At 40.4% G+C, this 13,794-nt stretch overlaps 2 protein-coding genes across 2 annotated transcripts in view; both read right to left on the minus strand.

Moving 5' to 3' along the window:
- Positions 1-690: 690 nt before the first annotated feature.
- On the minus strand, positions 691-2,220 carry LOC136280092 (spectrin alpha chain, non-erythrocytic 1-like). The gene is made up of 3 exons (XM_066164746.1): positions 2,081-2,220; positions 1,544-1,694; positions 691-1,290 (listed from the first exon to the last, which is right to left on the minus strand). Exons 1-3 carry the CDS (start codon positions 2,173-2,175, stop codon positions 1,162-1,164), a joined length of 375 nt encoding a protein of 124 aa, XP_066020843.1. The 5' UTR covers positions 2,176-2,220; the 3' UTR covers positions 691-1,161.
- A 314-nt stretch (positions 2,221-2,534) lies between these two features.
- Positions 2,535-13,794, minus strand: part of LOC131784666 (spectrin alpha chain, non-erythrocytic 1) — a 32,757-nt gene continuing 21,497 nt past the window's right edge. The window contains 31 exon segments of the mRNA XM_066164811.1: positions 2,535-2,727; positions 2,883-3,032; positions 3,130-3,242; positions 3,610-3,673; positions 4,099-4,214; positions 4,432-4,469; positions 4,472-4,502; positions 4,504-4,548; positions 4,675-4,747; positions 5,092-5,228; positions 5,400-5,476; positions 5,594-5,705; positions 5,992-6,039; positions 6,153-6,251; positions 6,464-6,596; positions 6,708-6,829; positions 7,098-7,218; positions 7,292-7,390; positions 7,910-8,019; positions 8,127-8,231; positions 8,757-8,941; positions 9,060-9,144; positions 9,519-9,681; positions 10,077-10,327; positions 10,758-10,806; positions 11,061-11,209; positions 11,812-11,911; positions 12,043-12,107; positions 12,389-12,505; positions 12,650-12,794; positions 13,095-13,186. Of these exon segments, the coding sequence (XP_066020908.1) occupies positions 2,535-2,727; positions 2,883-3,032; positions 3,130-3,242; positions 3,610-3,673; positions 4,099-4,214; positions 4,432-4,469; positions 4,472-4,502; positions 4,504-4,548; positions 4,675-4,747; positions 5,092-5,228; positions 5,400-5,476; positions 5,594-5,705; positions 5,992-6,039; positions 6,153-6,251; positions 6,464-6,596; positions 6,708-6,829; positions 7,098-7,218; positions 7,292-7,390; positions 7,910-8,019; positions 8,127-8,231; positions 8,757-8,941; positions 9,060-9,144; positions 9,519-9,681; positions 10,077-10,327; positions 10,758-10,806; positions 11,061-11,209; positions 11,812-11,911; positions 12,043-12,107; positions 12,389-12,505; positions 12,650-12,794; positions 13,095-13,186 (3,387 nt within the window).

Here is a 13,794-nt window from a genome sequence, read left to right on the forward strand (position 1 = left end):
AAACGCCTTTGTCATCTTCGCCGAAATTTCGTTTGATGTTACGTGGTGTTCTCCTTCGTAGGGGTTCGAAACACTCGCCATTTACATTATTCTCTGCTACTTACGTACAATGTATCACAACTCTCAGGTGGAGCTGGCTGAAGATAGGTATAACATCGCTATCGGACATTATTTCAAGGGGATTTCAACGCTGACTGATACAAAATTACAAAGAGATGTGAGAGAATCTGTTTGTGACAACGTGAAAGGTTTCACGCTTTTCTGGGTCATCACCCGCGAATTCGTTACCAGTCCACGGGACACTTTAAAGACAAAATAAGAGCACTTAGTGCCCGAAAGAACCGAGCTTTATGTTTTGAAATTTTTTATCGGAATTGGCTTATACATATTATAAGCTAAATATTGACGCCAAAAAAAAGATTCGTGACATAGGCACTTTAAAGGGTTAAAGGGTAACTTGTTTCGTTAGGCTTATATCTTCATCTCATTAAGTTTCGACGCGTGATTGTTTTACATCAAGTCATCTTACGCTCTTCGTACAAACAACTGGCTAAAAAAAAACAGTGTCGTTTCACGTTATTACCTTGGTTAATTTACCAGAGATTGTCCTAATAAGTTTTGTTGGCTCGCCTCCAGCTTCACGCAACGCACAAAACACATCCAGATGTCCAGTCATTGCGTCACTCCCTTTTATTACATCATTAGGCTAAATGATAATGTCACACGACAACCAGCCAATAGTCCGTTCTACACTACAATTAGGACATAATTTGAAACTTCTGCAAGAAAACACCTCAACGGCATAAAATCGTATATGGCGATACCATGAACCCCTGCTTCAGGAACACTGTCTTCCTTTTGATGTTTAAACCATGCACTGGCCCACATTTTTGTTTGCTAATATAACAGAACTTTTCCGCTATCCCTAACCAATAACAAACTCATCACTCTAAACATAATAACATGCACTGAAGAAACATTACATTAGTAATTCTCTTGAACACTGTGATCAGTTAATCTGTTGATGATAGCTTCAGTAATACCTAGCGAGCTGCCTGGGGTATTGTCATCTTCCAGTTACATTAAACCGTGAGGTGTTTCGTTTCTTCAGAAATAAGGAACATACCACAATTACTGCAAATCTATGCCGGACTGACTAATTTAGCTAGAAGAGAAGAGTTCCTCGCAGAAAGTCTTGTAGTCGTAAGCTCCCGGAACTTCTCGTCCCTTGTCGTCAACGTAAGGATTCATACGATCAATACAGAAGTCGGCCTGCTCCTTGGTGAGAGACTGAAAACGAGAGGCAAAGAAATCAAGATCGAAAGCAGCAAGAGAGGCATTATCCAGTTATGTACTTTGTGGAAACTAACAGTAAACTTCAAGGACCGACATCACGACAACTCAAATACTTCTCTGGGACGTGAAAATCGTGAAACAAATACAAGCATTAGATGATGGCTCTCTTAGGACGTCTAGGAAGTTTCAATCAAGTTTACGTTTTCCTTCCCCTCTCATAAGTTTAAATTTGAGGTGTAGATGTTACCTGATAGAGCTCAGCCTCATTACCATAGAGACGTTTTCCGCCCTCAGTGAGCGCCTTGAAGGCGTTGATGACTTCTTGACTAGAGCCGACATTTTCTGTTTCACGACTGATCATGAAGGCCATGTACTCTCCCATCGACACCACACCGTCACTACGTAGAATTGAAAGCGAGAGACAATCAGTCAGTGACACAAGAATAAACAGAGAGAAAGACAAAAATCTACGCCGTTCCAACTGAGAGCGTGGGGCTTTACAACAAGTTACGACATACTAGCGGTGGTATCAACACGAAAGCACAATTACCACTAATCTCTCTCTAAAAAAAGAAGTTTTGTCGTGTTATAGATTCTCATAGACTCAAAGTGTGAGCTTATCTGGTAAAGAGCTATTCGTTAATACTATCGAGCAGTGCCTTCCTTATTCTTTCCGAAGTTTTGTCTGTAGCTGGAAACCGTGGGTGTGACCGAATCAAGCGGTAACCACTTGCCAAAGCAGGAAGTGAAGCCAAAGCAATTCAGTGTGGCCCAGGCCACTTACCCGTTGGGATCCACCGTTCTGAGGATGCTTTGGAACTCCGGATCTTCTTCGCCCTCTTCTACATGGAGAGATCGTAGCCAAGAGAACGGAGGCATGACTTGAATTCTTGATGATCCAGGTAACCAGTCTTATCCTTGTCAAAGTGCCTGTTGAAGAGATTAGAGGGAAGCGATCAAGTGCTGAGTAAACACAATTATGACTGAAGGACGAATGAAAAATTCAAATACGACCCGTGGTACAGCCTTACAGCTAACAAACATGATAACTTTTCCAGAGCCATAAATATTAATGTTGATTTTAAGAGCCGAAAAAGTGACATTTCAAAACAAGAAGTCGAGTGTAATCTCGAGTTTCTAATGGCCTTCTCCTGAAGACAACACAGCTTTAAATGCAAAAAACTGGAATGAAAACCCAAGAATTAAAGCGAACAACTTATTTGACGACCTACGAAATATTAACAGCTTTTTATGGTGGAAGTTAAAAGAAACTTCCTTGAACATGATAGTGAATTCTTGAGTGTATCCTCGGAAACGCCAGTGGTATTGCGGGCCTGAATTTGCTGTTCAAGATTGTGTTTCATGCGCATGGCAAGTTGATCCAGCTGATCCCACTGCTGAGCAAGGTCCACTGTGCTGTGTTCGGTATACCTTGAGTAAAAATGAAACAGATGTTAACGCACGAGTATTAAAAGGAAAAAAAAACGAGTCCAGCACATGAACACCCACTAACAACATGAAATGTTACTTTATAGTACATTGAGTGCGAAGCTCTCTGGGCATGCATCTAAAAGAACTCAACTAACTTGTTGTCCAGGATAAGAGCCTCTTCCATTTGAGCCCCAAGATCCTCCAGGATCCTAAGGTCCTCTTTCCTGTCTGCTATCTCAGCACTCTTCTTCTTGACCTCGGCCAGTTGATCTTCAAGGTCCCCTTGACCGTCAACCATTGCACCCCTAAGAAAAATGAAATATACAGTTGAAATAAACGTTCATGGATTTTTTTAAGCTTTATTATCCACTGTTCTCCTGAGGCAAACTTGTTCATCGCTACCTTGTATCAGAGAGCCAAGCGTGGAACGAGTTGGCAGCTTGTGCAAATTCCTGCCTGAGGTTGTCATTATACTCTTGACGCTGGGCTTCTTTGCGCAAATCATCCTCGCGTTCCTAAAAACAAAATGAAGATACATTACGTTGAATTCGTAGTCAATCTTTCATTTCATTTCCGAGGCAAGGTACTCCCATACAATCCAAAGCCCTCATTTCAATTTATTCGGCATGGAAGACAGTTCCGAGTAGGATTTTCGCAATAGAAGAGGCTTGTGAAAGAAAAACTGACAAGTAATAGGCATATTCTTTTGAAACACTTCACCTCCAAGGCTTGAAAGTTGTATAATAATTTAAACCCAGTCCAAACGAGAGAAACCACATCAATTTCCAGCCATTTGTAAGAAAATGTTCACGGAAGGACGATAGCATTTGCGACCTGTTGTATCTTAATAGAGAAAAAAAAGACGAAATAGAATCTACAAACCTCAATAATCTTCTGCAGATTTTCCCACGTGTCTTCCAATGCTTCCATAGAAAACCAAGTATAACTAAAAAGAACGAAAAGACTCTTTCACCACCATCTTAAATGAATCACCAGGTTCTTTCAAGTCTATGGGCCACTTATTGAGCCTTAATATCCGTTGTTGAGCAAAACCGTGCCCTAAACGTCTCCATTTCAGCAGATTTATCTTCACGAATAGTGCCAAGAAGGCTTCTAGCATCACACGCCTCTTTTAACGCTGACGTGAATAGGTAATGTTACTGGCACGCTCTCTGTTTACTAAAAAAAAACTTCAAAGCAAAGCCATCACTTATGGTCTCGACAGGATTTGCTCCAAAAATTACTCTCCTAACAGTTAAATAGAATGGGACATAACTTATGTCAGGTGTGAGAAGTAGGAACAAAATCTGTCAGATGTAGTTTTAAAATGAAGGTAAGCCAATGATCTTCACAATACATTAGAAAACTTACGGGTTGATGGAGACGTTATAGCTCTTGATCTGACGATCAAGCTTCCTCAACATCATGATGTCGTCTTCCGCTTGGTCCAGAGAAGCGCGGAACTGGGTGTGGCCATCTTGCAAAGCCTGAAATTTCGAAAGAATAATAGCTAAAATTACATTTATGATTGGTATAAGCAACATACAATTGATTCTACTTAAGAAAGCGCCTGAATCAAAGTCATGTGTTTCGCCTCTCACGTCTCCGGTCAGATCACCCGCGCTTGCTGTTCTTAGTAGCAAGATTCGCGACAGGGAAGATGAAAAACAAACTTATTCCCGCCTGTTCAGTGAGGCTACTTACACGTATCTCCTCAACAGAGTTGCAGCGCACTGGATCGTCAGATCTTCCTCCGCATTCTCGAACCAACTGTTTAAAAGCAGAGGCTTTCTTGGCAAACAACAGGAACAAGTCCTCCACCTTAGACAAAAGAAAGACAGTAGCGTTCATTAGTGATGCACTCCTGAGCAACGTGGAAGGTAAGGCGACCGAAACTACAACTAAACAAGCACAACGGAGGAAAAAAACACACAAACAAGTAGTCACCTTCTTGTATTGATCCTGGGCATGTTGAAGTCGTTCTTTTCGAGTCTTGGAGTCTTCCAGCAGCTGCTCCCACCTGAGAGTGTAAAAGAAAGGAAATTTTACCTAACTGCTACAACAAGCTCCAATATTAACTAACGATATCGCTATAAAATAGACAACGAAGTCTACATTCATCCTGTGACTCTTTGTAAGAGAAGCAGAAACAAATTGTGGTAGCGCTAAAAGTTAATTAGATCTAAGAAAAATTGAGCAACGTTATAACGAAGAGAAGCTTTGCCGCTCTAAAACGGCTGGTAAGTCTTTTCTCAGAATGTCAATCAAACTTTCTATCATTCTTCTGTCATATATTGTTTTGACTTCATCGCCAGTGTAATACGCGGTTGCCCCTCATATGGCCATGAGGCTTGAAGTACCCACCTCCTAATAAGGTCATCATGACGTTTGATGATGGCAGGCGACTGCTCGTGTTGTGATTGGACAAGCTCGTCTTTCAGCGCAGTCACACGTGCAATGCCTTCGTTTTCAAATGCTTGGAGACCTGAGTCAAAGGTTTCCTGGTAAAAAGAAAAACAGCACAGAGGGAAAATTGTTTTATACGATGCCACCGAAGATTCATTGGTATTACCGACTAGCTAAAAACTCAACTCCGAAAGTCAAGGCCAACCAAAGGCAGACCTCAACAATTAACTTAAGTTGTCTTGTTTGAATGTCATCTTGCACTTTACCTGTTTGGTGAAAAGTGTTTGCACCGAAGACAAATCGCGCCCCAGATCATCTGACCGAGCAATTCCTTCCTTGTCACCTAAAACACACAAATGGAGCAGCTAAGTTTAAAACCAAAGCAATACACTCAAAGAGAAAATTGCAGCGATCAATCAGAGAAAAAAGGAAAACAACAAAACCCAAAATTTAAACATACCAATCCAGGATTCCACTACATCGGCCTTCCAATTGAACTGCAGGAAAGCTGAGTTGTCATTGAGCTTGGACTTGCGATAGGACGCCATTCTCTCCAACTCGGTAAGTTTACTCTATATAAAGCAGAAACCGGACGAAGATGTTCAAAACTGACCAAAAGCCAATAACTCGTAGCGTCACTACAAGGTCCATGTATTAAATTAGGGAAAATGGAGAAGCTCTACAAGTCTTGCTCGGTTTTTTAATTCGAAAATTTTATTCTGAATTTGATTATTCGAGAGGTGATTTGGAGAGGAGCGTCGTGTTCGTGTGACCATTCAGCTGCATGACCAACTAGTAACAAAGAACTCAGTCAGTAGCCAATCAACAAGTGCAGGTCTTGGCTGATGGTGTCATTACCTTGATGGATGCAATCCTGTGGTCAATCAACTCAGATTGGTGGTTACCCTGTAGAGAGAAAAACTCACTGTCAGGTTGCATTTTAGAATTCTTAATAAGAACAAAAAGAGTAGGATACGGAAACGAAAGAGATAAATGATTCTAAATTCATTGAAGTTAACCTTTTCAATGAGCTTGTTGCCAGCATCTTCAATGTCCTGAACTCTTTCCCGATGAACCTCAAGATCTGTCTCGAATGCTTCGTGCTTCTTTAAAAGACCCTAGATAAGTACCAACATAAGATGAATCAGTTTTGTATAAGGGCATAGATGTAAAAATTATGAACATTGAAGGTTGAACTTATAAAACGTTACATCAGTATTCGCCCCCCTTTCTTTGGAGTGAAGGGTTAAAATACTAACTTTGTTTGACCTCACAACTAACTTTAGAACATGCTATTAACCCCAAGTATCAGGAGGGACAATTAACGTACTTGGACTGCAGCCAGTGTATCACCATAGTCGTCACTTCCAACAAGAGTGTTCTTCTCATTGATCCACGATTCCTCTTCACCAACATTAGCGCTGAACTGTTGATATTCCAGAGACTCATCTAGCTTGTGCTGCCTAAAAAATAAAACCGCAGACATCGTTCAGAACAAGTCAGATTTATCACGGAGACTAAATAAATCCCCATACTGCACAAACTGTTACGCATGTAACTGAATACAAACAAACCTCTGCTCAGCCAGGTTTTTCAGTTCGTCCCAGTTTTCCTGCAGCTGATCACAGCGAGCTTTGATTTCATCAGAGCTACTGTGTCCTTCGTCAATAAATTTACGGCCACACAGTAGTACAGCCTGTAGAAACAAAAAGTTATTCGCAAGTGAACAAAACTTCTACTCGCATTTTCAACTTTTTAAAACTATATCGAAGGATATTGCAATTCTAGAGTTTCGATAGGCCCATCCACAATGGTATAAAAGCCAATATTTCATAGCTAAGCTGCAACGGACTCGTTCATCGCAAAGCGCCGAGTTGGCTATAGACTATCTATTATCTAACGCGCCCTAGTAAACTACCTGTTTATTACACTAACAGAAAGAAGTACGAATTTTGTTTCCTGACCTGAATTCTGGCCTCATGGGTGTTCAATTCAGCTTCCAAACGCTGATGTTTCTTACGTAGGTTTTGTACACCAGTCAAGTCCTTTCCATAATCTTCAGAGCTGGTCAATAGCTTTTTCTCCCTAATGAGATACACCGACAAAAATTTAGTTTCCACTTATGTTAAGACAGGCTCTTCACAAAGTGGCCACTTACTTTATCCAGGACTCTTCGTCGTCCACATCTCGGTAAAACTGGTGCAAAGCGTTGGACTCGTCCAACTTCTTATGGCGATCTGCGGCCATGTCTTTTACTCTGAGCAGAAAAAATACATCAATCGATGAAATAAAATAAAATAAAATAGATTACAAAGGTAAAATTAAAACAATACAATATTTAAATAATATTTATTCAAAACAGAGAAAAATTTTTTGTTCATAAAGAAGACTAGAAAAACGCTTTCGCGAACGGCAAAAGGCACACGATGAACCACAGTTGTCCTCGTTTTTTCTTTCAGCCCTAAGCTAAATAAATTGAAAATGTATGTATCTGCATTTCATGTGAAAAGGAGACATTACACTAACCATTTTCTGCTTTTCGAAAACAGGACTGGAGGAGACGTGAACGAAATAAGAAATGAATTGGACTTTCCCATTTGCCGCAAACGTGGTTCGAAGTATCTAATAAAGATAGCAGGGGTTTTCGGGTGCGAATAAATATTTGCAAAGGGTCGTGTTAGGGTCAAAGTGGTCGTGAAGCTCATCTCGTTTCACTTCCTAAATAAAAAATAATACTAACTAACGAAAACAAAATGTTGGTAAAATGTTAACTCACTTGTCGTAGCGTTCTGCAATAATGCGGGATTTGTCTTGCAGTGAGTCAGCATCAAAATGGCCAACCTCAGCGAAGTGCTGGGTTTGGGCTTGAAGATCAGTGATACGATCCTGAAAAAAAAAACAATCATCACAGAATAAGTGCAAAATATATTTTTTTCTCATCTTCAAACCTCGAGAGCAAACATGCCTTAACCAGTAGTTAACTTCTGACAAACCTCGTGAGCAGCAATATCTGCTTCAACAAGTTGGTGCTTTTTGATCAGATTCTGAACACTGGCCAGATCTCGACCATGATCATCGTGAGACAAGGAAGCTTCAACCTACAAGGGAACATTTCAAGGGAAATAATGAAAACAGCCCGAATGTTAACCACGCTGTATTCCTGTGGTATCAACCTGAACTTAGCTGCAGTTCTAGATATCCTTTACAACCTTTTATCTTCATATTACTCCCCAACAATTGACGCCAACAGAACAGGTAACATTTTGTTTAATAGCATTTTTCCGGGGAGCGAAAGTTAGGGCGAGGCGAACGCGAGAGGGGAGTCGCGCGCTCCTCCTCTTGTCATTTTCTCATGCTGCTCATTTTCTCATACTGTTCACACCTCTCGATTTCCGGTATGTTAACACACGATTTGATTTCCGGTGAGTCTATTCGTAAACTACTGTAGATGAATCGAGTCTGATTGTGTAGCTCTTGGGAATTTATCCCAAGCATGGCCTTGGGTTCAGTGTAACCTTATATCCCAAATACAAAGCAAAAACGCCGATTTTTGCCGTGTCCAGGTCGCAAATCGAGAGAAGATGACAATTTCAAAGACATATTTATGTGCGTGGCGTTCTCACCTCTCCCAGCCAGAAATCCAGTTCCTTAACATTTGTATTAAATTGCTGTTGTTGATTAGATTCCTTCAGATGTTGACTCTTCTCATTGGACTTCTGTACTAGGTATTCCCACTGCTGCTGAAGTTTGGTGATTCTCTCTTTCACAATCTCCTCACTTCCGGCACACTTGCGCTGCTCAATGAGACCTACGTGAACAAGAAACACGAACAATTTGACGATCACTTTCTCGAATTATAATCACGTGCTTGAATTAATACGTTAACTTCAAGCCATTTTGTTCTTTACTCTTTCAGTGCTGCTTACCTTCAGCTAGGTTGATGGTCTCCAAGACTCTCTCCTGATTGGCCGAGACTTCAGCTTCAAACGCCTGATGTTTTTGGAACTTGGACTGAAAATAAACAGTAGGCACAATTATCCTATTTGCAACAAACATGACACAATGACCCAGCTGGGACTTGACCCTGAACTGGCAAAAAGTGAAAATTCTAAACTAAAGCCCTAAGCTCGGAGGATAATCTGTAGAGCTTATATTCAGCCAACGAACGCTGCGACACGAGCGGCTGACCCGCGAGATTCGAGTCACGAGACCTCTCGGCGCGAGAGGTCTGTGACGGGTCGGTGTGGCACTCATTTCCGTACTTCTGCAGACCTTTCGCACGCCCACCTCGCTCGCCAGCTCGAATTCCGAAAGCTAGGTCACTCGTGTTGCAGCAGAAATGACAGCCTGTTCACAGGCTCATTAGTTGATGGCAGAAAAAATACCTGTAAGTTGGTTGGATCCTTATAAGATTCATCCAGCACTGTCTGTAACTTTTCACTGACCCATGCTTCAATGTCCTCAGCATCACGACTGAACTGCTGAATGGTTTTGGACTCACCCAGTTTTGATCGGCGTTCAACCAAGGCTGCCTTCAGAGTAGCCCATCTGAGACACAAAACAACAAAATTATACAAATTTGAAACTTGGGAAAAGTGTACTTTGATCGCCAGAGTGAAAAATCTTCCACAACGAAAGTCGTAAGTGAGGAAACTCAGTTACGCTCAGGAAGCAAAAACCAAATTTAAAATTTCCAAGCAAATTTCTTTGCAGAGGTATTCTTGAAATGAACTGGAAAAGAGCCTTTGTTTCATCGAACAATTAAAATAAGAAACAGAATTAAATATATCTCTGATTATATTAATCGGAAATGACGCGAAAACTGGCTGAAAAAATCTTTAAATAGTGTATTTCCACGTAAAGTAGTGGTTACACGTCAAGCTCTACATTCGAACAAAAAGATTGAGATTGTTATCCGTGTTTGAAGATAACTTTCAGGTCACCTTGCTAAGACTGCAGAAATCCTCTCTGCAATAGCTGGAGAGTCATAATGATTGTTATCAATCAGCCGATCGGCATTGTCTTTCAGAGCATTGATCTTCACGTCCTGCACTGCAAGTGTCTTTGTGAAGTCTTCATGTTTCTTGATCAGAGCTTCAGCACCCTCCGCTGCTTCTCCGACATCTTCGCTCTGAATGATGGCCTCACGTGTCGCCATCCACTGCTCCAGTTGTTCGGCATCTCGATTGAATAACTGTTAACATTAAAGCCGTACGTCAAATAATGCCATAAAGCCTTCAATTACAGAGCACTTTCCAACTGATTGTCGTAAAATCAGAGCCAAAGCAATCAAAATGACCAATCAGGGAAAAGGAAAATATCTCAGGGAACCAATAAGAACTCAGAACCTAAAAACGGCCATAAGCGCGGGAGAAAAACAAGTGACCGAGTCATGGTTGGTTTCAGCTTTGCATCTGATTGGCTGACTTAGGACGAATTGCAAAGCGCAGTGAAGCAAATCTAATTCAACGCTGGATCACTTTCGCCAATTAATTCAAACCCACTTCACTTTGGGACGACAAAATTTTTCATCGTGTTTGTGTTCATTGCAACACATCAAAAAAAGCTTAGATACAAAAAATTGGTTGGTTCTGGAAACCATCACAATATGAATGTTCACAAACCTGCAACTCCAAACATTCATCGAGTCTTTGCTTGCGAGAAGCCCAGGCCCTGAAAAGGAATTGATTTTCAATAATCACCGCATCTTAACTTTATAAAGGAGACAAAAAGGGAAGTACTGATGAAATGAAAATTCTGGCGTATGCGATCGCAAACTACCGGAAAACAACAGTGTGCAATGCGCCTTTGGTTCGACGAAACAGAGACATATAAATGAAAGTGTTTAGCAGATCCCAGCGCTATCATTCATCCATAAGGAATTGTTTTCACTTAAGAGATCAAATTCTTAAACTTAATGGCCTTACTTTTCCAGTTCTTCTCGTTCTGTAGCCATGGTCTCCAGTTTTTCACGGATGTCGGGACTAGCATAATGTTCTTTGTCCAATAATTTCTTGCCGAAATCTTCAAACGACTGGAACTCGCTGTCACGCGCATCAATTTCTGCGCGATGTTCCTGTAACAAAGCAAATCCCAACCATAAATTCAATTCATATGTCTATAAAATTTTGCACAGTTAAGAAATATAAATCAGAGTGACGTTTGCCTGTATATGTGTATTTTGTATGATTGGATTGCACCAGGAAAGACAACTTATTTTCTTTTTACATATTAAAGTATGGTCGACTTGATGCAAATACCTCGAAATAGGCTCAAAATATATTTCCTGTAAATGTTTCCAAGCTCGGAGTTAAAGTTGATCGTGTAGTCTGCTCGTATGGGTGATAATTACTTCCGCCAAGGTTGTCGAAACGTCAGTGAGCGCTACCAAAAACAGTCCTTCCCAGAACCATTCTGACCCGGACGAGCAGACTACACGACCTAAAGAATTTCATGTCGCTCTAGAATTGGTTTATATGCAAAGAACGTTCACAGCTGATAATTAACAGCTCATTCGGTTGTCTAGTTCAAAAGACATCGCAGACTTGTATTGAAATATGAAAGTAATTTTCGATATTGAATACCTTTGCAGCGAAGAGAGCAATGTAGGGAAAAAGGAAGACAACGTTTAGGCCCTGAAGTCTGAGTGAAATCTCTGTAAAAGTATTCATTCTATACCTGATGCCTGTCCAACAGAGCTTCTGCACTGGCCACATCCTTTGCAAGTTCATCAGAAGTTACCAATGCCATAATACCATTGATCCATGAAGTAAGATCTCTGAAATATGAAAAGAAAAAAAATTACATGCTACCTAACAGAAACTTGTGTCTGGACCAAACACCTTACGCCGAATAAAAAATAAAAACAATTTGTTAGGATGTTCACCAAATGACAAGCCCATCACTTACCTGAATTCGTTGAGGAAATGGAAGTAATCTGACGAGTCACTCAGTTTGCCCCTTCTTGCAGCCGCCTAAAATTTTAGACGAATACAAAAAAATTGCTACCATCCCTTTCACTATTAAAAGACTGATTTACATATAACCTCACTTAAAAACCGAATGAAAACGCGAAGTGTAGCAATGAGAGTCAAATAAAGTTCCGTCAATTAAAAATATCTTGATAAAGTGACCTGGCATTCTTCCAAGTTTTCAAGAAATGGTCCGTTCAGGCTTAAAACGAGAATTTGAGGTCAGATCTGGACAGCGAAGGTATAAAGGATAACTTCAATTGGAGTTATAGAAGTTGGTGTACCTGTTCTCTGAGATTAGCCCACGCTTCTTCTAGCTCGTGTCTCTTCCATTCAATGTCTTGTGCTGCATTCGGATGACTGGATGTTAACTTAGCAGCTTCCACGTTGAGTTCACGAACCTGATGACGACAAAAAAATGTCATTTTTCAGTAACAGAGTGATATCAATCCAGATTTAAAACTTATATTCCATTCGACAGGGAATTTTCGCCGGTATATCCATTATAAAAGTAAGTGCTCTGGGAGACGAACTAGTTACCATACCTTCTCTTCCAATGCGGCCAAGTCTCTCTCCAAAACTTCATGCTTTCTCTGCAAGGCCTGGACACTAGCCAAATCCCGACCATAATCTGAGGTGGAAAGAGCAGTGTCTTTCTCTGAAATCCAAGCCTTGGTGTCATCAGCATCCCTGAATTATTTTGGGGAAAAAAATTGTTACGAAAGAATCTCTTAGCAAACTGGAAAAAATCTTCAGCCCACCTAAAGTTGTGCTGAGTTGTAGTGAACGAAGTGTTGAGAAACTTAATCATGACCACAAGAAATATCTTCCAAAATTAATTCTGACAAGAATGCCAAAGCAATTCTCTAGTTCTTTGACTTCTGATTGAATTGAGGTTCAAAGGTATTAAAAGAAAGTACATGTAATTGTATTTTGTATTGAGCTTTAAAAAGAAAATACATGTAATTGTATTTTATATTTCAACAATACCTGTGGAATTTCTGAATGTCCTGAGCATTATCCAAATTTTCCTTCCTCTGCTCTGACATGGTCTTAAGATTGGTCCATTTCTGGTTCAGCCTCTGTTAAAGGCCATTAAAAAATAGGATGAATTGTTTATTGACCCGAGCAATCCATACCAGTTAGCAGCTTACAACTACAAAGCCATAATGTTTTTATTCCAAAATTTACCACACGCTGCATTACAGAAACAAAGGGACAGACGTTATCAACTCTGATGAGTCACTTACAAGGATTTTTGTAGTAACCACAGTTACTGTATTCACCTGTAGTTAAAAAATATGCTTCACATTGTAACAATCGATGCGTATTAAAATTTCGTGGGTGATACAGTCAACTCTTCTCGCTTTTCAGACAAGGTCACACACAGTCTCTAGTGACACATATTCTAACGCAACTTCTCTTCATTAGATACAATTTGAAATGAAAGAAATTTCATTTGACTGCGGATTTAAAATCAAGTAGAGCAATAATTCTGGTATGTGGGCTACAATTTATGCAATTGTACAAAGGAATCCTGGAAAAACTCAAGCTTTGACGGGATTCGAACCCGTGCCACTCAATACTAGTTAAGCACTACGACCGACTAAACTTTAAGAGGGGTTTTTTCTGCGTGGAGGAATCATCTCAGAGAGAAAGCGTACAATGTTTCTTAGTTAAGACTTATAAA

Source organism: Pocillopora verrucosa, chromosome 4 (assembly GCF_036669915.1).
Source record: "Pocillopora verrucosa isolate sample1 chromosome 4, ASM3666991v2, whole genome shotgun sequence".
Taxonomy (NCBI): Eukaryota; Metazoa; Cnidaria; class Anthozoa; order Scleractinia; family Pocilloporidae; genus Pocillopora; species Pocillopora verrucosa.

Excerpts from the sequence above, each read along its gene's own strand:
- LOC136280092 (XM_066164746.1), bottom strand. The coding sequence starts at position 2,175 with ATGCCTCCGTTCTCTTGGCTACGATCTCTCCATGTAGAAGAGGGCGAA. Across the intron at positions 1,695-2,080 it reads AGAACGGTGGATCCCAACGG|TGACGGTGTGGTGTCGATGG; the intron begins GTAAGTGGCCTG and ends AATTCTACGTAG. Across the intron at positions 1,291-1,543 it reads ATGAGGCTGAGCTCTATCAG|TCTCTCACCAAGGAGCAGGC; the intron begins GTAACATCTACA and ends TCTCGTTTTCAG.